General features: G+C 35.7%; 3 protein-coding genes and 1 long non-coding RNA gene across 9 annotated transcripts; 1 reads left to right on the top strand and 3 right to left on the bottom strand.

Moving 5' to 3' along the window:
* Positions 1–386: 386 nt before the first annotated feature.
* On the bottom strand, positions 387–2,271 carry LOC113353907. Its single transcript, XR_003361602.1, has 6 exons — positions 2,151–2,271; positions 1,835–1,918; positions 1,521–1,608; positions 1,282–1,367; positions 951–1,061; positions 387–646 (listed from the first exon to the last, which is right to left on the bottom strand). It is a non-coding gene; the product is annotated as an uncharacterized LOC113353907 (long non-coding RNA).
* A 1,208-nt stretch (positions 2,272–3,479) lies between these two features.
* Positions 3,480–7,402, bottom strand: LOC113349051 (aldehyde dehydrogenase family 2 member C4-like). Its single transcript, XM_026592974.1, has 9 exons — positions 7,110–7,402; positions 5,576–5,718; positions 5,057–5,440; positions 4,859–4,948; positions 4,611–4,784; positions 4,391–4,528; positions 4,182–4,319; positions 4,002–4,063; positions 3,480–3,840 (listed from the first exon to the last, which is right to left on the bottom strand). The coding sequence occupies exons 1-9, from the start codon at positions 7,201–7,203 to the stop codon at positions 3,567–3,569; spliced, it is 1,497 nt and encodes a 498-aa protein (XP_026448759.1). The 5' UTR covers positions 7,204–7,402; the 3' UTR covers positions 3,480–3,566.
* Positions 7,403–10,888: 3,486 nt separating this feature from the next.
* Positions 10,889–13,776, top strand: LOC113353908 (cyclin-dependent kinase C-2-like). Of its 5 annotated transcripts, none has more exons than XM_026597381.1 (8): positions 10,889–11,174; positions 11,281–11,304; positions 11,428–11,487; positions 11,693–11,760; positions 11,856–11,965; positions 12,165–12,304; positions 12,404–12,461; positions 13,444–13,776. In XM_026597381.1, the coding sequence occupies exons 3-8, from the start codon at positions 11,471–11,473 to the stop codon at positions 13,459–13,461; spliced, it is 411 nt and encodes a 136-aa protein (XP_026453166.1). In that variant the 5' UTR covers positions 10,889–11,174; positions 11,281–11,304; positions 11,428–11,470; the 3' UTR covers positions 13,462–13,776. The 5 variants fall into 5 exon arrangements, with proteins under 5 accessions (XP_026453166.1, XP_026453165.1, XP_026453162.1 ...); XM_026597380.1 differs by lacking the exon at positions 13,444–13,776 and adding an exon at positions 13,060–13,415; XM_026597377.1 differs by lacking the exon at positions 13,444–13,776 and having other exon boundaries at positions 12,404–12,658.
* A 4,664-nt stretch (positions 13,777–18,440) lies between these two features.
* On the bottom strand, positions 18,441–22,461 carry LOC113349052 (aldehyde dehydrogenase family 2 member C4-like). Of its 2 annotated transcripts, none has more exons than XM_026592975.1 (10): positions 22,317–22,461; positions 22,080–22,202; positions 20,573–20,715; positions 20,056–20,439; positions 19,886–19,975; positions 19,627–19,800; positions 19,411–19,548; positions 19,199–19,336; positions 19,015–19,076; positions 18,441–18,879 (listed from the first exon to the last, which is right to left on the bottom strand). In XM_026592975.1, exons 2-10 carry the CDS (start codon positions 22,177–22,179, stop codon positions 18,606–18,608), a joined length of 1,503 nt encoding a protein of 500 aa, XP_026448760.1. In that variant the 5' UTR covers positions 22,180–22,202; positions 22,317–22,461; the 3' UTR covers positions 18,441–18,605. The 2 variants fall into 2 exon arrangements, with proteins under 2 accessions (XP_026448760.1, XP_026448761.1); XM_026592976.1 differs by having other exon boundaries at positions 22,080–22,185; positions 22,317–22,446.

A 22,461-nucleotide genomic window follows, 5' to 3' on the forward strand; every position in this document is an offset into this window, starting at 1 on the left:
TAAGAGAAAAAAAGAACATAAATAATATGAAGATTAAACAATCACAGACTTACGCTTTTAGTTTCTCCCAAATGCAGGTAGTACTCAAGAAAAGAGTTAGTTACATTTTAACAATAAAAAAGTATAAGTCAATGAACAATCACATGACATCTAAATTTACATGTATCTATATCTCCAAGCTGGCAAGCTACAGCGCAACAAAAACATCAGTAGCAAAATTCGATAATCGAGTACATTTCCCTCTGCAGTGACATCAATATATGCCTACTCCAACAGGATCTGAAACAACAATTGCAAATAAGTAATGGCTACAAAGAACGCTCTGTCTCCTTACGAACTAAGAAATGCAGTTCCCATGGCAATGCCAGCAAACATTCTCTGCAATGATATGATCCAAAAACGACTCCATGTAGCTACTTTAATTTACTATCAAAAGTGCGGTCGAAGTTAGAAGAAAAAAAAGGAGAGCGCTTGACAAAATTTATGTCACACAGTCACAACATGTGCAGACTCAAATCCGACTAAAGTATTAAATTTCAAATTTTTGGCCACCCATATTGTCTCAACCTAAGTCACATTATCATATAGTCATCCAGATTTTGCTGCAAGCACCTTGCAGTCCAAGTATTGTTGATTTTGCCGCATCCTGCAAGATATATTTTTCTTACTTGAGTCAACTTCAAATTGTTAACAAAGGTGGCTAATCTACTTTATTATAAATGATTGGAAGTTACTTAATTAAGGGTCTTACTATCAAAGCTTCCGACTTGAAAGCTATGCACAAACAGAAATATACCTAATGACCAATGGAATATAACCATGTAAAACTACAATTCGGCAAAGCTAGTATGACCTCACCATTGAGGTTTTCCTATCTGTTAAAATAAATATGACCATTGCATGAAAAATGATAATAAATATGACCACTTACAATAAAAACGTGCAATTACCTTTGCATATTAATTGGTCAAATTTCTTCGACATGAATGGTCCTTCTTTCCAAGATCCATAATTGGCTCAAGCTCCTTAGAAGCTATGTGAGGAACACCAAGATTTATCTCCTACTCAGAAAAAGAAAAAAAGTAAATGAGAGCATAATACACTCTATTACTATCAGTAACATCCAATACGCAGAATTCGTTGTTTTTACCCCTATGTTTTAATTATGTACTGAAATCATTTTGCAATGAACCTAATACTTCTTGGTAACTTTCGAAACTAGGTATTTTATCTTTCACGACAAACACTGAAAGGAAAGGCTATTCATTAGCAATCATGTACCAATTTTGTAGTTGTGGTGATCAATTCCCCAACACATTATAAGCATTTCCTGGTGAGCCAAAGTTGACCACATCTTTTTGACATCACTGCAAAACCAAATGAAAATTTCTAAATATGAACAAAATCAATATATCTTATGGTCCAGAAACATTACCATCCTAAATATAAAAATTAGGAGACGCCTTAAAACTGCTTACATTTCAAACCATTGTTAAAACATGAAGGAAATCTCTTTATACCTTGAGACTTCTTACATAATGCGGGTATCCCGTTAAACTTAACATTGCTTCTCTCTAAGTTTCGGTACAAAACTCCAAGGTTCAATACCTGTACACCGAACTCAAATGCACCTTAGATAATAGTAAACAGAGCGTTCTAAGTTACAAAATTTCAGCAATATTATGTAGAACAATTTGATAAGCAACATGGTGGATAACTTTTAACAGTTAAAATACTGTTAAGGATTCACAGAACATATAGAATAATGAACATAGAGATACAATTATGAAAACTGCCTTTAGCTGACAGAAGTTTGCAAAGAATGCCAATACACCTGGAATATATGCCTCTCAATTTTTCCTTTGGAACACGAAGAAGTTGGTCCTCTCTATTTGTTGTTTTCTTACTGATTACTGATCTGTTGGTGCATGTGAAGGTTAGGGCTACGAAACAAATAAGAAAAATTGGAAACGATAACAAAACAACAAAGAAACATCAATGAAACTATAACAAAAAAAATATTCCAAAAGTGAGTAGCAATCTCTAAAAATTACAGCTGCAGATGAATTCAAGCGGATCTATAATCTTGGTTAATAGACTAATATTAGATCAGGAAAAATAGGATTGCAGAAAAACTAATTGAGTTTTACCTTGCTGGGACAAAAGTTCAAAGAGATTTTTTTTTATATATTTAGGAAGATAAGATCGACTTATTACGTCGACTGATTCTGCAGAAATAAATCGAAGGGCAGCAGCGTTTCGTGAAACTGATATTTAGGAAAACTTAAAAGAAATAAACATTGTGCGAATCGAATAGGGGTTTAGTAGAAAGAGAGACAGTAAAAAAAAGAGAAGTGGGGCTGAGAATACGCAAGATTAGTGGTGTGAAAAAATAAAAATTTCTTATTGGTCTAATTATTTTTGGTGGGGCCAGAAACGCTAAGAAGAGAGCTCATAATATTAATTTACGTAGCTACAAGTTTTTAGTTTTGATATTGTTCTTTGTGAATTCATTGATTTCACTTAAAGTATTTATTATTTATCGTTACTTATGTTCGATGTCTGCCAAGGCAGAAGCTATCGATGAAGATACAACTGAGAGTTTTTCTTCTGTCACTCAAGTACCAAGTACCAAAACTCGGGTGGAGAATCCTTATGATGACACTCAAGTTTTCATTGAAGTTCAATTGAGAGCAAAATCTCATGTATATCTTACAAAGAATGATATGCTAGTCGACATGACTCTTTCAAGTAAAAAGTCCGAGTCCGCTGCACGACGTAAGCTAACGGCGGTGAAAATATTTCCCATCAACTTGGTCGATTTATTTGCCTAGGATATTTTTTGCAATTGCAACATTGAAACACTTTTCGCTATGGATATTTTAGACGACTCTTCCTCCAACCTTAGGTTTTGGAACTTTTTTAAACGGTTAGTATCAAGGTATGGTAATAAGATGGCGAACCTATGCCTCAAAATTAAGAGAAGCGTCGTAATTATAGTCGTCAGACTGGAAGTGGTGAACATTATAAAAAAACGTATACAACGACAAAGATGAAGCTTTCTTGGAGGCGTACTTCTTGACAGGCTCAATAGAATTGCAGAACGATGTCTAAAAGGTAATGTTGATGAAATTCAAGAAGAGATTCAATTGTCAATGTTGGAGATGGTCGATATAAAGAGGTTCAATGAGAATGATGATGGCGGCAGTGACAAGGATGAATGCATAATTTGCTTGGACGAATTTAAGAGGGAGAATAATGTTACGAATTTCTATTGCGGGCATGTATTTCACACCAAGTGCATAATCGACTGGATAAACAAAAGACAGCCATATAACTTTTGCCCATCGTGTATGGATGAGCTGAATGCTAATTTGATCTTCTGATTACACATTGCTTTCATATGGACCAAGGAATTGACTATCATCCCGAGCAAATGTCTGTATTATGATACATTGGAGAACATGAACGAAATGAAATACAGAAACAACAAAGATAGACTAATATTTATTCTTTCAGCGAAGAGTGCAGTTTTCTTGGAATACTAGTTTAGGTAAAGGACACATCTAAAGCCAGGGAGAATTGTAGATTGGAGTAACAACCGATTTGGTTTGAAGATACTTCTCGAGAGCTTCCATACCCAAATCCTTTCCAAAACCACTCATTTTGTATCCACCAAAAGGACAGTCGAAATCAAAAGCGAAGTAACAATTAATCCAAATAACACCTGCACGTATTGATCTCGAGACTGTGTTTGCCAAATTTAAGTCATTGGTTATAATTCCTGCTGCTAATCCGTATCGCGTGTTATTAGCTTTCTGGATTGCTTCTTCAACCGTCCTACAATCCCAAATTTAAATTTTTATAGAAATGAGTATAACACTGACAGGTACTTTTATGCATAAAGATTTTTCGATATGAATTATGATTTTACTGACGGTATTTTTATGCATGTAAACTGTGCAGTTTGAATGCTTGATATTTTTGTTAAGCAGACTTACTTGAACTTCATGAGGGCCATTACAGGTCCAAATATTTCATCCTTCACTATTCGCATATCCTCCTGCAAATATTTGTTAGTTTGAAGACACCAAGCTTAGCGGCCATGACATCCACAAACTGGCGCATGAGGAAGAGTGCATTTTATTGTTTTCAAATACAATCGAAATTCGAAGTTTTACCTTAACATCTGTAAAGATTGTGGGTTCAATGTAGAACCCCTTCTCACCAACTTGTTTACCACCGGTTAATAAAGTGGCTCCTTCTCTGATGCCTTGATCTATATATGAAAGAATTTTATTGAACTGCTTCTTGTCCACCTGCACCAAACAAAAAGGTGTCTCTTCACTCTCAATAACTAAGCATATATGAACACAAAATTGTTACTTACCTGGGGACCTTGCTGAGTGCTTGGATGAAATGGATCACCAACAACCCAAGCCTTCGCTTTTTCTGCTGCTTTCGTAACAAATGCATCATAAATGCCTTCTTGAACATAAACACGAGATCCTGCTACACAAATTTCTCCCTGCAGTTCCGTTGCATCAACAAAGTTATATTCTTGAACTAGGAAAAGCGTGACGAGTAAATACAAGCTTGTTAAATCTTGCCTTATTGTATAGAACTCCAAGGAGTGCTAGATCAACAGCCTTCTCCAAATCAGCATCATCGAAAATTATAAGAGGTGACTTCCCGCCTAGTTCAAGTGATACAACTTTCAAATTGCTTGTTGCTGCTGCCTGCATTACTACCCGACCAACTTCTGTGGAACCCGTAAAACTCACCTGTTCAGGAACCGCAAAAATCAACAAATTTACAAATAGAAGCTCACACGAGAATGAGACAGAAAGAGACTTACTTTGTCAATGTCCATATGAGAGCAAATTGCAGCACCAGTCGTGGGGCCAAATCCGTTAACAATATTGAGAACTCCATCAGGGATACCTGCCTGATAAAGAGACTTACTTTATCAATGTCTATTGAAATAATCACCCGGTTTAACAAGATATATATACATTAAGTTCAAAAAGAAAGGAAACGGATTTAGATGGGTTACCAGCTTAGAGAGATGAGCATAATAAAGAGCTGAAAGAGGTGTCTGTTCGGCAGGTTTGACTATCATAGTGCACCCAGCGGCTAGTGCAGGCGCGCACTTATGGAAGAACATAGCCGAGGGGAAGTTCCATGGTATGATGTGTCCTACGACTCCAATAGGCTCAAGCAATGTGTACCCTTGCATCTCTTGTGATAACTTTAATGTTTTCCCATGGATTTTATCTGCAGCGCCAGCATAATAACGGAGGTTCTTTGCAGCAAATGGGATATCTAACATCTTACCATGAGCTAGTATCTTTCCTGCATTTATAGTATCGAGAATCGCTATTTCCTCAACATTTTCTTCTATCAAATCCGCGAATTTCATCATTATCCTTCCTCTCTCCTGAACAAGTTAGGACAAACGACTATGTCAAGCATGTGCACTGCTGGAGTTTATATGCCACTCTAGCTCCTCAAACGCAAATGAACGAGGAACCTACGAGTTCATAAAGGAAAGCGAGAGAGAGATATTGCTTACATATCCAGACATACGAGGCCATTTCCCATGGTCGAAAGCTTCTCTAGCTGCTTTAACAGCCAAATCAACATCTTCTTTATCTCCTTCTGCAACTCTAGTTATTACTTCTCCGGTTCTTGGATCAATTGTTTCAAAAGTTTTTCCTGTTACAAGGAAAACACAAAAACAAATGCATGATTACTTTCATGTACACATAGAACTAATTTGAATTTGAACCACTGGACCAAGACACGAGCTGTTGATTTGATAATTAACGCGTGTCAAAGCGTACTGACAAGCACACAACACAAGGGAAGTCTTTACTCTTGGAGCACCAAAAGTAGTATTCAACGGGTCGTATACCGTATATTATGTCATTGAGCAAGGAGAATACCAAATGGTAGGCAATTAAATCACAGAAACGATAACAATATCTTTCTAAAGCTCGCAAAAATTGCTTTAAGATTAAACAAGGCTTTGACTTTGTTGTGTTTACGGTCACCAGCAGGTTCTTTCAGGTACAGATTGTTTATCCGGCCAGCACAACACTTACGTTGTGAGTCTTGTGACCATTCATGCACCATTAGAAGTGCGACAGTACAAAGATCCCAACCCTTTATAGAACATACCGACTTTTGACACATTTATCTTACATGTCCCGAATTCCAGCCGCTAATTTTGGCTACTGGTTAGTGATTATTCAATATTTTTCTGTGGTCACGGTTTACTGTTCAAATATCACCGGGTACCAGAATCAGTTCCGTTGATGACCTACCTAAAAGTTTGGTGAAACAAAGTGGCCGTCGACTTATATACTTGCACACACGTCTTCCATATGTAAGTCTTTGGGGACCTCGTTTTTGCCGTATGCTGCTGACTTTAAGCAGCAAAAAACAAATGAAAAGTAACAAACAACTGTGGGGTGTTTTTTCATTCTTTCGGTCATGGCGTAAAGTAAGACTTTTTTATGCGAACAAACTCCATCATCAAAGTACTTTCGCCAAGGAGGTTTGATCTAGATATATTTGCCAATAACTTATGAACCGTAACATTTTGCTGGGGAATTTTGGTGCACGCCCTAAAACGTCCTTGGATTGGCACCGGCAACAAAAAAAAAAAAAAAAAAACTTTTGATACTGGCGATAATCGTAAGGGATGAATGCAAACTCGAGGAAAATGAAGGGTCGAGCGCACACTATATTTTCCCACCAAAACGCTCTAGACAGTCGGACTTTTATAGAGTAATGTTTTGTTCAACTTTTCACGAATCACGAGATTATGATTGACATATTAAATTTTCAGACCAGACTATGACATATCTCTGACTTGTTTTCTGCTCGAACATAAAAAAAATATACTTTACAAAACAGACGAGTGGCCGGGGGTGTTAAAACTATGGTTTCGGTTCCGATTTAGGGATCTTCACAAGGCCGTTTGGGAGTTTCTTGCAGCGGCGCTGTACTTATTACTACCTCCACATAGTGCCTCGTGGACTAGTAGCTGTCCTTAAAAGCAAGAAAGAAAATAACAAAACTTGCGAAAACAATAGGGTTACCTGAAACAGAATCAACGAACTCTCCATTGATGAAAAGTTTGGTGAATTTGATTTCTGGGATTTCGTTGGTGATTGCAGTCGGCTTAGTCTCCATTTCTTCTTCTGTTTTGATTTCTAGTGCTCTCTTATCCTCCTCTCTTATAGTTAATAAGTAGTGGAATCGTATTCTGGATTTTGTGGGGGACTTTGGTGTTATCTGAATATCGGATGATGATGATCACTTGTTTGAATATGGTGTCGGTTCAAAACCTATATATACTGACGCTGCCAAGTGCTGATAATGACGAACGAGACCGTGAAAGTACTGCTGCCCTAAGGAACAAGAATTCTAATCCGGAACTATTGTCTTTGGTTCCAAGGGATATTGCTACATCGGACCCACACTGGGAATTTTCAGTGTTATCTTTTGTTCTTCTAGAAAGATGAATGCAAATTTATCACTAATGATTTTTCTTTTTCTTTCTATGACATCATGATTACCTCATTGGACTCCCTGGACTGCTGCCGTAAAAGTGAAAATACCGCTGAAAAGGGGCAGTCAATCTGGCGATCAAATTTGGCTTTCACCAAAAATGGCGGGGCGGGGAATGGGTACATTCGTCTGAAATCACGTGCAATTTTAAAATGCATTCTTGTTCATACTAATTATAATCTTCGCAAGAATTTCAGAAACAATTATAACCACAAAAGATCGCGACAGACCGAGAGAAAAACTACACACAAAAAATCGCCCCTCACAAACCATCCCCTTCACATCTCCCGAGAGGCAGGGTCTATTGGAACCCACAAATAAAAAATAAAAACTGTCAAAGACGATTTTTATCTGGTTTGTTTTTTCGGTCTGTAGAGAAACGTTGGTATAATTACCGTCCAACCTCGGTAAAAGTGTAAAGTCAAACAAACCCATTTAATAAGCCTAAATGGATTTCAAATTAACATTTGAAATGGAACACTAGTATACTATCGTGTGGATTTGGCTATTTCATTCACCAATATATGAAAAGCGCAGTTATCTAAATTGACCCTAATTTGCACTTCGTTTTGTTCCGAAGCTGAAATTGAGATGGTGGGCTCGCCACCACTGGAGTTTAGCAGAGAGCCATTGCTATTAGAGCTCGATATATCGAAGTGTAAGTCTATCATTTTTGCATTGAAAATTGGTGAAAGATAAAGCTAAAAGCTAAATATAGCTTTAGCATTTTTATATACTTTCACGATTATGCTCGTAGGAGTTTGATGGAGGGAGATTTATGGAATATACTAAATGTATTATTTTACTATCACTATTTGTCCTCCCAAACCGTAAAATGTTTTCCATTGCGAGTTTTTCAGATGATTTTTTTAATGAAATCTACTTCCTCGTTAAGGCTCTTCCAAGCCCCTCTAGCATTTGATTTATGAATAATACGGAGAAGATAAGAGTTTGGGAAGTATCTTTTTTTTAGAGCATTAAACTAGAATTATCATTTTTTTCAGCAAATTATCCATTTGAGTGAACCATCATTTCTAATGATTTCTCACCATAATTCACATTCATATTGTTTAGTCTGTTTGTGATATGAGAGACCTCATTCGTTTTAGTAACTTTTGAAACATCATTTTGGGAGTTCATTCTGAAATTTAGTCTTAGGTTTTGAGGGTTCCTAATAGAGCCATAGAATGGCTGCTACAATCCTAAAATATATTGGTGGTTGAGGATTTAATGTTAGATACTTAAATCTGCTATTGTTATGTTGTTGAGGCGGATAAAAATCATTCATATAATCTAGGATTTTTAATAAATTTTCTGCAAGAAATTCTGTTTGAAAGAATGAGTTTTAAATTTGTCAACTAGGAAAGGAAAAAAAAAAGTAATTGACTCTTCACGCTTAACGGCTTTTTGAAATTTGAATTATTCTAAAAATTTGAGTTATGGTTTTCACAATTGAGTCCATGAAACGGTATTAAGACAACATGTCCTAAAAGCTTATAATCAAGTTTGATATTCCAAGAAAGCAAACACAAGAAATCTCGAGCTTCAACAAGCAAAACGCCAATAGTAGTAAACTCCATGACCACAACTGGGATGAACACGAATATCATATTCCGATTTAACATTTTTTTGATGAAAACAGGGGAGAAAAATAAACTAGTTAGACATGAAAGAAGAAAAAAATTAAATGATTAGGATGAAATAAAGATTAAAAAGCCAAAGATGGATAAAGATTTACTGTAAACAAATATTAAGAAATATAAATATAGAAATTAGAATAGGGTTGCAAAGAGAAAATAATAACCTAGTCTGGTTCATATTCTTACTCAGATCTAGTCCATTTGGGACTAGACCTCGGCAAAAAAACTTTAATTCTTTTTAAGTTTTAGTAATAAGATATGCTTTATTTATTTAGTTGTTGTATTTTTATCTTTTTAGGTTTTCATTTTGTTCAAGGTTCCAAACTCAATTGTGGCAACTAAACACGAGGGTTGTGTTTGTTGTGGGATCAACTCAACACCTTACGACACGAGAAATGAATGGAAACATTTTTTTTCTTTTTTTTGGTTTGAGATCAGTCTAATTTAAACGATGTCCCAACCAATTATGAATGATTGGCTAGGTCACACTTTAAGTGCTTGTAACCTTTACCGTTAATGGTGATTCTCTCGCCTTCACTTTAATGGTGATTTTCAGTCATCAGATACTTCAAATCGTCGGCCAAGATATTGAGCATACTGCTCTTTTCAATGGAACAAGTCTTAATGAAGAAGAAAACCTATTTAATGGTAAGGGTTATCCCTTGAAGACCATCCTTCTCCAATGCAATGATAGTTCTTTTGATTTTCCTTCTCTTTTTCTCGTCGGATTATTCGAATATCTACTAATTCAGGTATGTTATTATTTGTTTTTCTTTCTATTAATGTACTTGATCTCTATGTAACCTTCAATTGATGTTCCTGATATTAGTAATGGAAAATAAAGGATTACTATAGAAAAAAATACTAATAAGAAATGAATTGGGTTGCAAATCTATTTGCAAGAATTTCATCTCTGGTATTATTCTAGTCTCTATTTGATTAGATGATTTAATTACTGTAATAATTACCATATTTGATTTTTTGATTTTCAAGTACTTATTTATTTATCTTCCTTAATAAATTAGAATTTCTTTTAGTATATTGTAAGTTACCATCTTACTATCTCCGTATTTAGAAAAGAGGTACCATCACTTTACGAAGCTTACACCAACTTTCCGCTCTTGTTATCCCACTCTTGTTCACGAAGAACATAAGACGTGGAAAACAACCTTATGAAGCTTACACCAATTTTCCAAGAGATAAAAAGTGTAGTATGTACGAACTCTCTATTTATAGTGAACAAGGTAGCTTGAAAGCTAAGCAAAGGTGGCTTGAATTCAAAGCAAGTTTGAGATATTTTCCTTTTTCAAGGCTCTCCTAATTCTGTAAGTCTTTCCTAACAAGTTAGACTGAGCAATCACTACACCATTTTAAGGAAATAGCAACCTAGAGTAGCAACAGCACTAGCGCCGTTGCGATGTTTCGTTGCTATCTTTTCGCAACGAACATTTTCTGTTTCGAATGTAGCGACAGCAAATTCTCGGTTGCGAATAGCAACAGCAAGGTGTTCATGCATGCGAAGCACGCGTGTGGTTGGGAACACTTTGACGTTTTTATACGCCCAAGTCAAAATTTGGTCACTCCTCTTCTTTATTTTTCCACCCTCAAGAGGAGCGGGCTTATCTTCCCTTCTCTATTTCCCTATCTCACTTCTCAGCCACAAAATTGTTCTCATCGCTTTAATTCTGAATCTGCTCTGAATAACCATGAAAACCAACCAGCAAGAACCCTAACAACTGCTTGCATTAACGATTTTCTCTCTTCTAATTCTCTTTATAATTTCTAATTCACTTGTTTGCAAAGAACAAACCCTAGATTTCTAATAAACCTAATCTCCACTCCCTTAATAAATCTATTTCAGGTCGTCTTCAAACTCTAGTAATCAAGATTCACTTCCTATACTTTCAAGAATTTAACCTGTACAGGTTCCTTCTTCCTCGATCAAAAAACCAGGTTCGTCCTCTCTCTCTTAGGATTTTTTCAAATCCACATCTCCTTTTTGGTTTTAATTTCCGTCGTTTTTTGTTTAATGTTAGATATTTGACTGTGTTATTTGCAGGAATCATATCATGGATCTCTGTAGGTAGAAGATTTTTTTAGGGGATTCTAGGGTTTTTTCAATTGATTTATTTGTGAATCTAGGTTTCTGATGTTGGGGGTGCTTTTGGTTTTGACGGTGTTATTGGTTTGGGTTTTTGTTTATTAGGTATTGAATGTGAAGCTAATCAAGCTAGTAATACAATTGAGGAATGCACTGTTGCTTGGGGTATGCTACAAACCTAATTCTTAGTTTGTAATTTTTTTTGGTATTTTGATAATCTGAGGTTTGATTTTATGTTTAAGAGGATGAATTTGTGGTTTAACATGATTTATTCATTGCTTGTTGTGAAGCATGTTTAGTTCATATTTTCAGAACGTTGGATGTTGATCAAACTTATCATTTGATTTTTTTTCCATTGTTCCTTATGCAGATTTTACTTTGACTTCAGTCCGACTTGCATCGGATGTGGTCCTGAAAGGGATGAGCAAGGGAGGCCTGGTGAGTAGCTCAGTGCAGCTTGCTTACATGTATCTCATGGTTGCAATCATGAGTAGAAGTTTTTAATGGTGACCAACTTTTTTCTGGAACTGCAGATGGTAACAAATACAACGGTAGCATCTATATGGTCTTTGAATACATGGACCATGATTTGACGGGTCTTGCTGATCAGCCTGGTATGCGATTCACAATTCCCCAAATCAAGGTACCTTAGGTGCACATAAAAGGTTAGTCGAGTCTTATTCATGAAGATGGCGTAATAAAAGGTTAGAGATGGCAAATTCTTGATTTAGGATAATTGAATTGACTAATCTTCACATTTAGATATCTGCTGTGCTGACTGTGTCGGTAACAATTTCTAGGATCCTTGAGACTGACATGACTTCTCTTTATAATAATTGTAGCCTGAACAACTGAACAAGATATATGAGCTGTGCGGGGCTCCAGATGAGGTCAACTGGCCAGGGGTTTCCAAGATTCCCTGGTATAACAATTTCAAGCCATCGAGTCCAATGACGAGACCTGTAAGAGAGGTTTTCAAACAGTAAGTTAATCGACCTATGTTATCCTTGTTGGCAAAATTACTGATTTCCTTTTAAACGCCCAAAAGTTTATATTTCTATTAATTTATTTTGCATTGCAGTTTTGATAGGCACGCCTTGGAGTTGCTGGAGAAAATGCCAACTCTCGATCCATCACAGGTATCACATCAATTTGAAAGTAAATACAATCATGTTAAGTTTGTCGGTAAGTTTTGCACTTCTTCTGATATCAAATATCTACTTATATGCTCAAATATGTTTGATGTCCTGGTTTAATGCATTTTGGATCTGTAATTCTAATTCTTGTTTGAAATAGAGACCTTTACATACTTAATACTCCACCTCACCCACCTAGCCACCCCCACCCACCCCTTTTTTTTTTGGAAAGAACTTGAAGATCCTATCTTAACTTTTTTTTTTGTTCAATAGATATCCTTGTTTGATTTCTTTCCAGGTACCAAAACCAGTATATTAAACTTAACATGTGATTTGCTCTGGTTTTTGGGGTCTGAAAAGATCGACAATGTCGGGCAGTTTGGTGTGATGGATGTTATCTCGCCTTTGGTTGTGATCACCAGAATATACTCCCTTCATGTTATCTATATGAAAATCTTACTTGTATCATGATGGAAGCCCAGTAATTTTAAATATAAGTGTTAAATGTTGCAAACATGACCGATTCTGTTTTTGAGCATGATGATCTCGGTCAGACAATTAACTTATTACTTGTCTGGTTCTTGTATTGTTTTATGATTAGCCATGTCAAGCATCCATGTCTGTGCAGCAGCCTAATGTTCACTTTTCGAAAGAAATGCCGAGTAGTAGATAAATTTGACAAACGATGCCTTAAGTGGTCATTGGGAACGATAATACATATATGTATTCCATTTTGAAGTAATCTAATTTGCTAAAAAGCCTACAGAACTAAACTATATATTGTACTGAAACAAAATTTATATTGAATAAAAGTTGGACTTCAAGTTAAAATGGTTGAGTGGCATAATGATTTGGCCTGCTATTGTTTCAACTTCATTTTTAGATGCTAAACAAAGAAATCACCCTTCCTCTGTATCCAATTTATATTTTCTGAAACTAAATGTAATAGTTCTCAAACAACAGTACTGTGGTGATATTTTTGCAGCAGCTGAATCTTTGCTGAGGAGATTGGTTAAGCAAGCGGAGTCTGGTGATACTTAGTCTTTCTTTCCCTGTTTTTCAATGCCTCTGTCAGTTAACACAAACTAGGTCACCCATCCATTTATAAACATCAACATAGATCGAATATTGTAATTCAGTCACAACATACATAAGTTTACTCGTGTGCATATGTATCAATTGAAGAATCCTTTCTTTTATGATAATATTATCAGTGGTGATTCTCAACTACATTTGTATCAGTTTTGTATTGCCATTGTAGTTTGTATATCTGTGTGGATGTTGAATATGGGGAACTGGATAATTGCAGGGGGTAAAATGTGGGGTAATGAACTTTGACTAGGTCAATAGACAGACTTGACCTTTTTTTTGTGGTTGCAAAAAATTAGCAACCTCAGTGCTCTGTTGCTAAATTAGAACTAGAACCAATAAATTAGAACCAGAACCAACAGTATCTGGTTGCGGGTAAGGGTATTCCTATAATTAGCAACAGCAGACTGTTGTTTCCTAATTAAAAATTTAGCAACGGCAAGCTCGGTTGCGAATTGCCGTTGCTGACCGAGATTCGCAAGGTAGCTTATGTCGTTGCTAAAAATTGCGACACCGCCATTAGCAACAGCGAAAGCCTGTTGCGACCCTGTTTAGCAACATCTATGGTAGGTTGCTAATACCTTAAAATGGTGTAGTGAATGCTCTAATAAGTTCTAAACCTCTATTAACTTCTTACAACTCATGATACAATGCTGAAACTGATTTTTCTTCAACCTCAACAGAAGAAACTATCGGAAAACCAGATGATATCGTACAATAACTCAATATCCTGTTTTTTTGTTCTTCTGAAAAAAACCGTCTACATGTACCGAGAACATCTTCTTGTCATTTTTACCATTGTTACACCAAGAATTTGTCCACTTCTTTTTTTTTGTAAAGAGACAACCTACTTTTCTTAGGATCACTCTCAATCACCTTACTCTTACCTATTTTCTTAACACATTTCTTGCTGTTCATATTCTGAAACACCTCATAATCCTCGCCGCTATTCTCATTACAAATAGCATTATATAACGTAGACATATTATTTTCATCCTCATCATCGTCAAACAGTAGCGCGTATCGATTTTTCAGCTGAACCGGCGACAATGGGTTTACACGCTCATAGTCTTTAGTAGAGTCATCCGATTCACACTCCTCACCACAGAAGCAATAATGATATCGTGGACGGTAAACATCATAATATTCATCATCAGTAAAAAATTCAGCATCAATATCATCATTATTAAGAGATTCAACACCTTCATTATCATCAACACCATCATTATAATATTAATCACTAAAAGGTGCCCCTGACAAATACATTATAATATCAGTAATAACTACAATCACATCTCTAATTCTTTAAAAGAAAAAAAAAATTACCTTTGTTGTCTTTGATACTTTAGAAATCTTTCTGTTCCCTTCTGGCGCCGATGGCTCTTCTAATGCGTCGTATAGATATGAGTACTACATCAAGAGGTTTCAAATCTCAATAAAAAAACAAGAGACGACCCCATCATTAATCACTATAGGCCCAACATGATTCTATCCGAGAGATCTTCAGTGATCATATATTATGCTGATTTACGCATTAGATTGATCAATATTACAGAAACTCAAACCCTAAACTCTCTAGCCTCCGAACAGAGAAGAATTTTACGTATAATCCTATTATTAGTTCCATCATAATTAGAATCACAAAAAAAAAAACTATTATTGATGATGAAAAACTAAATGCTAATAAAATCTTTATAGTAATGGAGTTCTTATAAGTATTGAACCATAATAAATGTGGGGTTGAATAAACAACTGCGATTTACCAGTTCCACGATCACCAACTATAACTACACAGGCATTTGATTTTTATATTGCATTCTCCATTCACAAAAAAACATCCAGAAAATCTTCAGAATCCCAAAATTTTATCTAGATCCATAATATAAAATTAAAACTAAGTCATTCTCTATAGTTATTGGAGAATTGTGTAAAAAAACATGAAACCCATGTAAATCGTGTATAACCAATATAAATCATAATGAGAAAAAGATAACAATGTACTTGGATGCCAATAAGAGGATAATTAAGAAGACATTAAGCTGGTGCAAACTGTTTGGCTAAAGTTGGTGCAGCAAGAACAATGGAGGTTGGAAGTTCCAACCTCCTAAAGAAATAATCCATTTGCTTAGTGATGATTTTATTGGTAGAGCGGGAACTTTAAGATAGTGAAACTTAGATATGCAAAATTCCTCAATAGATTAAAATTTCTCAGGAATAAGTACACATTTTCCACGCTTAAGTAATTCTTTGGTTTAAATTCTCAAATATCTAATACATTAAAATTGATTGGTTGTACAGGAAATCTAGGTACACTTTAGCAACTACGTCACTGAAAACTACAAAAAAGTACTTAAAAATAATGATATTGTAACATACTTTAGTTTATTTTCCATTAAATATCAATATCATACGATTTCTTATGTTTTACAAAAACTTATCTGTTCCAGTCAAAATTATCAAGAGACACTACAGAGAAACATAATAATAAGATAACATTATCAAATAGTAAAACATTCTCAGCTTTAAGTTGCAATATTTTTGAATGAATTCTCAATTCTACTTTAGATATCAAAATGCATTCATAAAAGTCAGGATCAAATTGAGTCTTTTTTATTTGTATTTATGATTGTTATGGAAATGGTTATAGAAAGATAAAAAGAAACGGGGAAAATTGCATAGTTTTACAAAGATAAAAAGAAAATCTTAATCATGCGTTATAATATCACCAAAATATAAGTTCACATTGACGAGATTAATAACTTTTGGGTTGTACAGAGGCACCCCTTTTATCATGTAAATTATGAACTTTGAAAATTTGATTTGTTACACAATAGGGCTTGAAATGTCACTCAATCTTAATAATTCTTCAAGTATTCCTTTATTGCATGAAAAATTCATACAAAAGAGATCGATGTCCAAATAAATTGAGTAAGCTTAAGTAAATAAGAATTACCCAAACAGAAAACCTTAACTAATAATTAATCAAAAGGAAAATCTTATTTCGTGCATCACCTTGATGATACGAGAAACGAATGAAAGAGTGTGTTTGAGGCCTCGACGAAATCAGGTGGTGGACATGACTTGAGTTATTAGCAAAATAGAACATCAGAACATATGGCTGACGAATAATAGTACTAGCAATCGAGGAAGATTTCCTTGGCGGAACAAATTACATCATTGCTCATCTGACATGATCTGTATACAACACCTATTAGTATCATAGACTACCAATCTTTGGGGATCTCCTACAAAAAAAAATTAAAGTATAATTGTTGGATAAATATCTTTGTTACCGATTTCTCAATAAAACGACTCATGTATTATATCCACCGATCCATTACAACTTTTTGTAACACGGTTTTCATTTACGTATTACATCTTGTAATACCAACAACAAAACAAGAAAAGAATGATAAAAAAAGATGATCAATTACAAAACTTAAACAAACTTACTTGGGTGTATTGAAGCGAGTAATCTCTTTGCTTAAAACATTTCATGCCCCGTATATAATGCTATTACAGGTTTAGCGGCATATATCTCCAACATTTAACAATACCTCGATGTTTTTCGCAGCACTTCGATAACATCGAACAACGAACACGAATAAATGTAGCACAAACTCTTCTTTGACTCTTGAAGATACATGCAAACTCTTAAATTTATAGTACTAGTTTTATGACTCTAAAAACACACTTTTACAATGAAGAATATGTGGGGTTTATATAAGTTTAGAAGTGACTCTTCGTGAAATCCTTTCATGAAGAGTCACATCCCTTAGTGGAGAGTCACATCTCTTGGAATAAGACACTACCTATTGAAAAGGTTCAAGTGAGTGGACACATCCATTCACACTAACTAACTCATATTTCTATTCAAAATTCCAATAATAACACAATGAAACAAATCTAGCTGGCACAATTTAATGTTAATAATTACTATATAAGCTTAAAGCGGTTAAATCAAATATAGAAAATTATTTACATAAGACTTTTAGAAATATCTGGAATTTTCAGCATCATTCCTAGATTTTCAAACAAAATATGGGGCATTTGGCATGACCAGATTTTGAGGATACCTTAGAGCCAAATGTATAAGCACTAGACCAACTATATTATTCTTTCTATATATTTATTAGACATTAACTTGGACGTCATTTTACAAGTCTCAACCAGTGCTGCTATGATTGGCAATTAACAAATTGAGAAAAATTAGGATACTATTTTCCTGGCCGAGAGTGTTTCTCCTAAATTTGAATCTTTTTGAATGGAGTAATTGTCAGAATGAGGATATGCACCGATTCACTGAGTTTACATGGTTTTTTATTTCTTCTCTTCCAGTTACCGTTGATTCCAACACAAGCCTTCAAACGATTCAAATGATAATTAACAAATTCTGCAAACGCGATGGTCACAACATGAAAAAAGGCAAACGCCATTAAAGAGAGCACCGACAGCAAACACGTATTGAAAGGAGATGTTAAATTAGTTCCACATAGTAAGTCAGAAAGAACAAATAATTCATAAAAAGTTTTAAACTAATAAAAGAGAAGAAAAGAAACCCATAAGAGTTTGGAACAGATTAGTGAACATTATTAATCAACATAGAAGAGATTATAAGAAAGAATGATCATGATTTTTGAACAAAAAGCATGAAATTATCAATATCAAAAAAGAATGTTACTGAGTTAACTCATCAAGTTTCCCCCGATCCTTAAAGCACTTGAGACCATAGAGTTCTTCAGATATCAGACGTGTTGCCGTATAAGGTTGGGCCTAGTTTATAACGAGTCTTCGGCCCAGAAGAATGAAGAAACTTGCCAACTGATCTGACGTGAACACTCGTCAGAGAGTATGCACAAAATAGGAGTAGTGCTAAACACTGAAAACCATTGCTTCCCAACTTGGCAATTTCCATTATTGAATGCATTTGCATTGCAAGGATAAAAAGCAAAGATAATTATGTAAAATTAACCAGACAAGCAGACAAACCGTTCAAACAGATAACACAAGCATTACATATTATTCGTCAAACTGTGTAAAGTTGTGCCCATAATTGGCTTAGAGCCAGGGAGAGTTATGGATTGGTGTTACAACTGCTTTTGTTTGAAGGTACTTCTCAAGAGCTTCCATTCCCAAATCCCTTCCGAAACCACTCATCTTATATCCACCGTAAGGACAGTCACGATCGAACGCAAAGTAACAGTTAACCCAAATCACACCTGCACGTATCGATCTTGAAACTGTGTTTGCTATGTTGAGGTTATTGGTTACAATTCCGGCTGCTAATCCGTATCTTGTTTTATTAGCTCTCTCTATTGCCTCCTCGACCGTCCTGTAATTGCAAAAGTTGTTATAGAGAAACAAGTGTTTACAGTTTAGTCTGACATTTGTATTTCATAGAAATTTAGCAGCAGCAAGCTGTAACCTGAACATAACTTTGAAAGCACAGAAGGTTGCGTAAACTTACTTGAACTTCATGAGAGACATCACAGGTCCAAATATTTCATCCTTGACTATTAGATTGTCCTCCTAGCAAACAGAAAAGAAAGCTCGCACGATTTAGCAACTCTTGCAATGTAATGCATGGTTACAGTTAAAAATAATGCACAAAATTACGAAGACAAAAAAAAAAATACTAGTTAGGATTTTACATTAACATCGGTGAATATTGTGGGTTCAATGTAGTATCCCTTCTCACCAACTGCTTTACCACCAGTTAGCAATGTAGCTCCTTCTTTCTTGCCTTGCTCTATGTATGAAAGGATTTTGTTAAACTGATTCTTATCTACCTGCGCGCATCAGCCAAACCACAAATTAGATGTAAACATTTTGTTACCCACAAGTCTAGCAGAAAGTATTTTACCTGAGGTCCTTGTTGAGAACTAGGATCAAAAGGGTCACCAACGACCCAAGTTTTCGCCTTTTCAGCTGCCCTCTTAACAAATGCATCATAAATTCCTTCTTGAACATAAACACGAGACCCTGCAACACAAATTTCTCCCTGCATATACATTGCATTACCGAAACTTATATTCTTGAACTGCATTTACTAAATCCTAAACTGGAGAAAAAGTTATACCTTGTTAAATAGAATCCCCATGAGTGCGAGATCAACAGCTTTTTCCAAATCAGCATCATCAAAAATTATAATAGGCGACTTTCCACCCAATTCAAGGGATACAACTTTCAGATTGCTTGTAGCTGCCGCCTGCATTACTATTCGACCAACTTCTGTCGACCCTGTAAAACTTACCTGAAACCACCGCGACATACTAGTTCAAAATTCAAGTTCGCCATGATCAAACCGCAGAACGAGAGAGAGACAGAGACAGACAGACCTTGTCAATGTCCATATGAGAGCTAATGGCCGCACCAGCTGTGCTTCCAAATCCGTTCACAACATTTAGCACTCCATCTGGGATACCAGCCTGATACAGCAAGGCAGCAGAACACGTTTTAAACTACAGTTAACATAGAGTAAAAACGGGGCAGAGAGACGAAAGCTTACCAATTTAGCGAGATGCGCGTAGTATAGTGCTGAAAGGGGTGTTTGTTCAGCAGGCTTGAGAATCATGGTGCACCCAGCAGCTAATGCTGGTCCAACTTTCATAGCGAACATGGAAGATGGAAAGTTCCATGGAATGATATGTCCAACAACACCGATTGGCTCAAGCAATGTGTACCCTTGCATCTGTTGAGACAGCTTTAAAGTCTTTCCGTGGATTTTATCCGCAGCACCGGCGTAGTACCTAAGAGTATTGGCAGCCTGTGGGATGTCCAATATTTTCCCCAGATGAAGCAACTTTCCAGCATTTAGCGTATCAAGAATAGCTATTTCTTCTATGTTTTCATCTATCAGATCAGCGAATTTCATCATTATCCTTCCCCTTTCCTGAATCATCATTCAAGAGAATTAGATGAGCGACATTGGTAATTAACTAGTGTTGCATCATTTGTGGAGCTATAGTGTATGCGGTCAGTACTGACAGGTAAAAATGCGTAAGTTGTGGAGGGAGAGAGCTTACAAAGCCAGACATGCGAGGCCATTTTCCATGATCAAATGCTTCTCTAGCTGCTTTGACGGCCAAATCAACATCTTCTTTTTGGCCTTCTGCAACTGTCGTTATCACTTCTCCGGTTCTCGGGTCAATCGTTTCAAATGTCTTGCCTAGTACGAGAAGGGAAAAATTAGATTGAAATATTAATTAGTTAGGTTCGAGTTCATATTCACTTTAATCAATATTATGTGTTTAACTTTAGCCATTAAAACAGATACAGTTGGCCATCAAATCGTACTGCAATATTGCAGGACAGACCATTAATTGTGTACTTAATCATCCACAAAAGTCTAAGTAACATTAATTTTCCTAAAATTACATTACTCCAAGTAACATTGACAGCTCCCTATTCTCCATCACAAGAGTTTAAAAATTGAGCTCTTAAAATTTCCAGTATAAGGCCACGTCTCCTCAAAAATATTCATAAAATTGATCGGTTAATCCAAGAACGATGATTTGTTAGCGAAAAAGACATGTAAAATTTAATACTGTTTACATGGACGATAATGTAAAAATAATCGGAATATAAACAATTTCATCCTCAAAAATATCCGATCACTTACTTTTTTCACAAAATTAATAATTACGGAGAAAAAAATAATAATTAAGGGTGCCATTAATTATTATTGATACAAAAAAAAAAAAAAAAAGTCGTTCCTTTTTGACATAAAATAGGACCGACCCACTGAGGCCATAGTCAAAATTACCAGTTTTATAAGATCAAACATTCAATATTAAAAAAAAAGAAAAAAAACACGACAACATGTGAAAGTGAGTACCATATCATTTCAACCCTTGCCTGTCAATCAATCTGATCACCACTAGGTAACAGTGAAACACGTGATAATTTAAGGCCGACAGAAATATTTTTGGTAGGACTAGGTAGGTAAATAAGGAGTCCAACACTCCGACTTGCTAAAGATTATCCACAAGAATGAATGATATTCCAAAAACAAAGCACGAAACTCCTGCTGTATCATATACGTGGAGTGTTTTCCCTCGCGAAATTGGGAAAGAACGGAGTCTAAGGCAGTGATGTCTGGGTCACGGCGACGGCAGCGGTGTCGGTGGAACACGACTACCCCTAAACGAGATTTAGATCTCATTTTACTCTTCCCCGCGACCAAAATCGAAGTTAAAATGTGCCTGAAGAGTATTCAATTACGCTTCACCAGTGTATCGTTAGCTAAAAATCTCAACTCTAAAACCATTGCAAGATTACGCTATACAGAGGACTAATCTAAAGGTTAACGCTCGTCTTATAGTCAAGCGCTTTGAGTTTTGACACCTGACATGTTCAATTATCAGCAGTATCTAATCTGTTTAGTGTTCTTGATTTTCTAGATTTTTGATGAAATCTCTGAGAAATTTCATAATTCAGTAGATAAATGAAGGACTAATGGATTCAGTTAGCAAACAAGATGAAAAACAGAGTTTCCGAGAAGAAACGAGAATGAGCAGATAAGAACTGTACCTGACAGAGAGTCAACGAATTCTCCGTTGATGAAAAGTTTAGTGAACTTGATTTTTGGGATTTTCATGCTGCCTGCTTCTCCGTTTGTCATCGTCGCCATATCTCTCTGAGTAATTGAGTTCACTATAAATATAGCAAAATAGATAGCAAATTTTAAAAGGATTAAGAAAAGATTATGTCTATCTAATAATTAATTTAGACAGTATTGAATCTACTGTTAGAGATTGGAGAGTCTACCAAGAGAGACTCGTGACAAGTTTGTCTCTGCTTCTTGTTCTTTCGCTCTTCTGGGTAGCTCCTCCTTCCAAAGAGTGGGTGGGTGGACTCTGTGGAGCAGGTGATGTTTATTCTATTTCAATTATCCAACCTATGGCCTTCTTAA

Source organism: Papaver somniferum, chromosome 2 (assembly GCF_003573695.1).
Source record: "Papaver somniferum cultivar HN1 chromosome 2, ASM357369v1, whole genome shotgun sequence".
Taxonomy (NCBI): domain Eukaryota; kingdom Viridiplantae; phylum Streptophyta; class Magnoliopsida; order Ranunculales; family Papaveraceae; genus Papaver; species Papaver somniferum.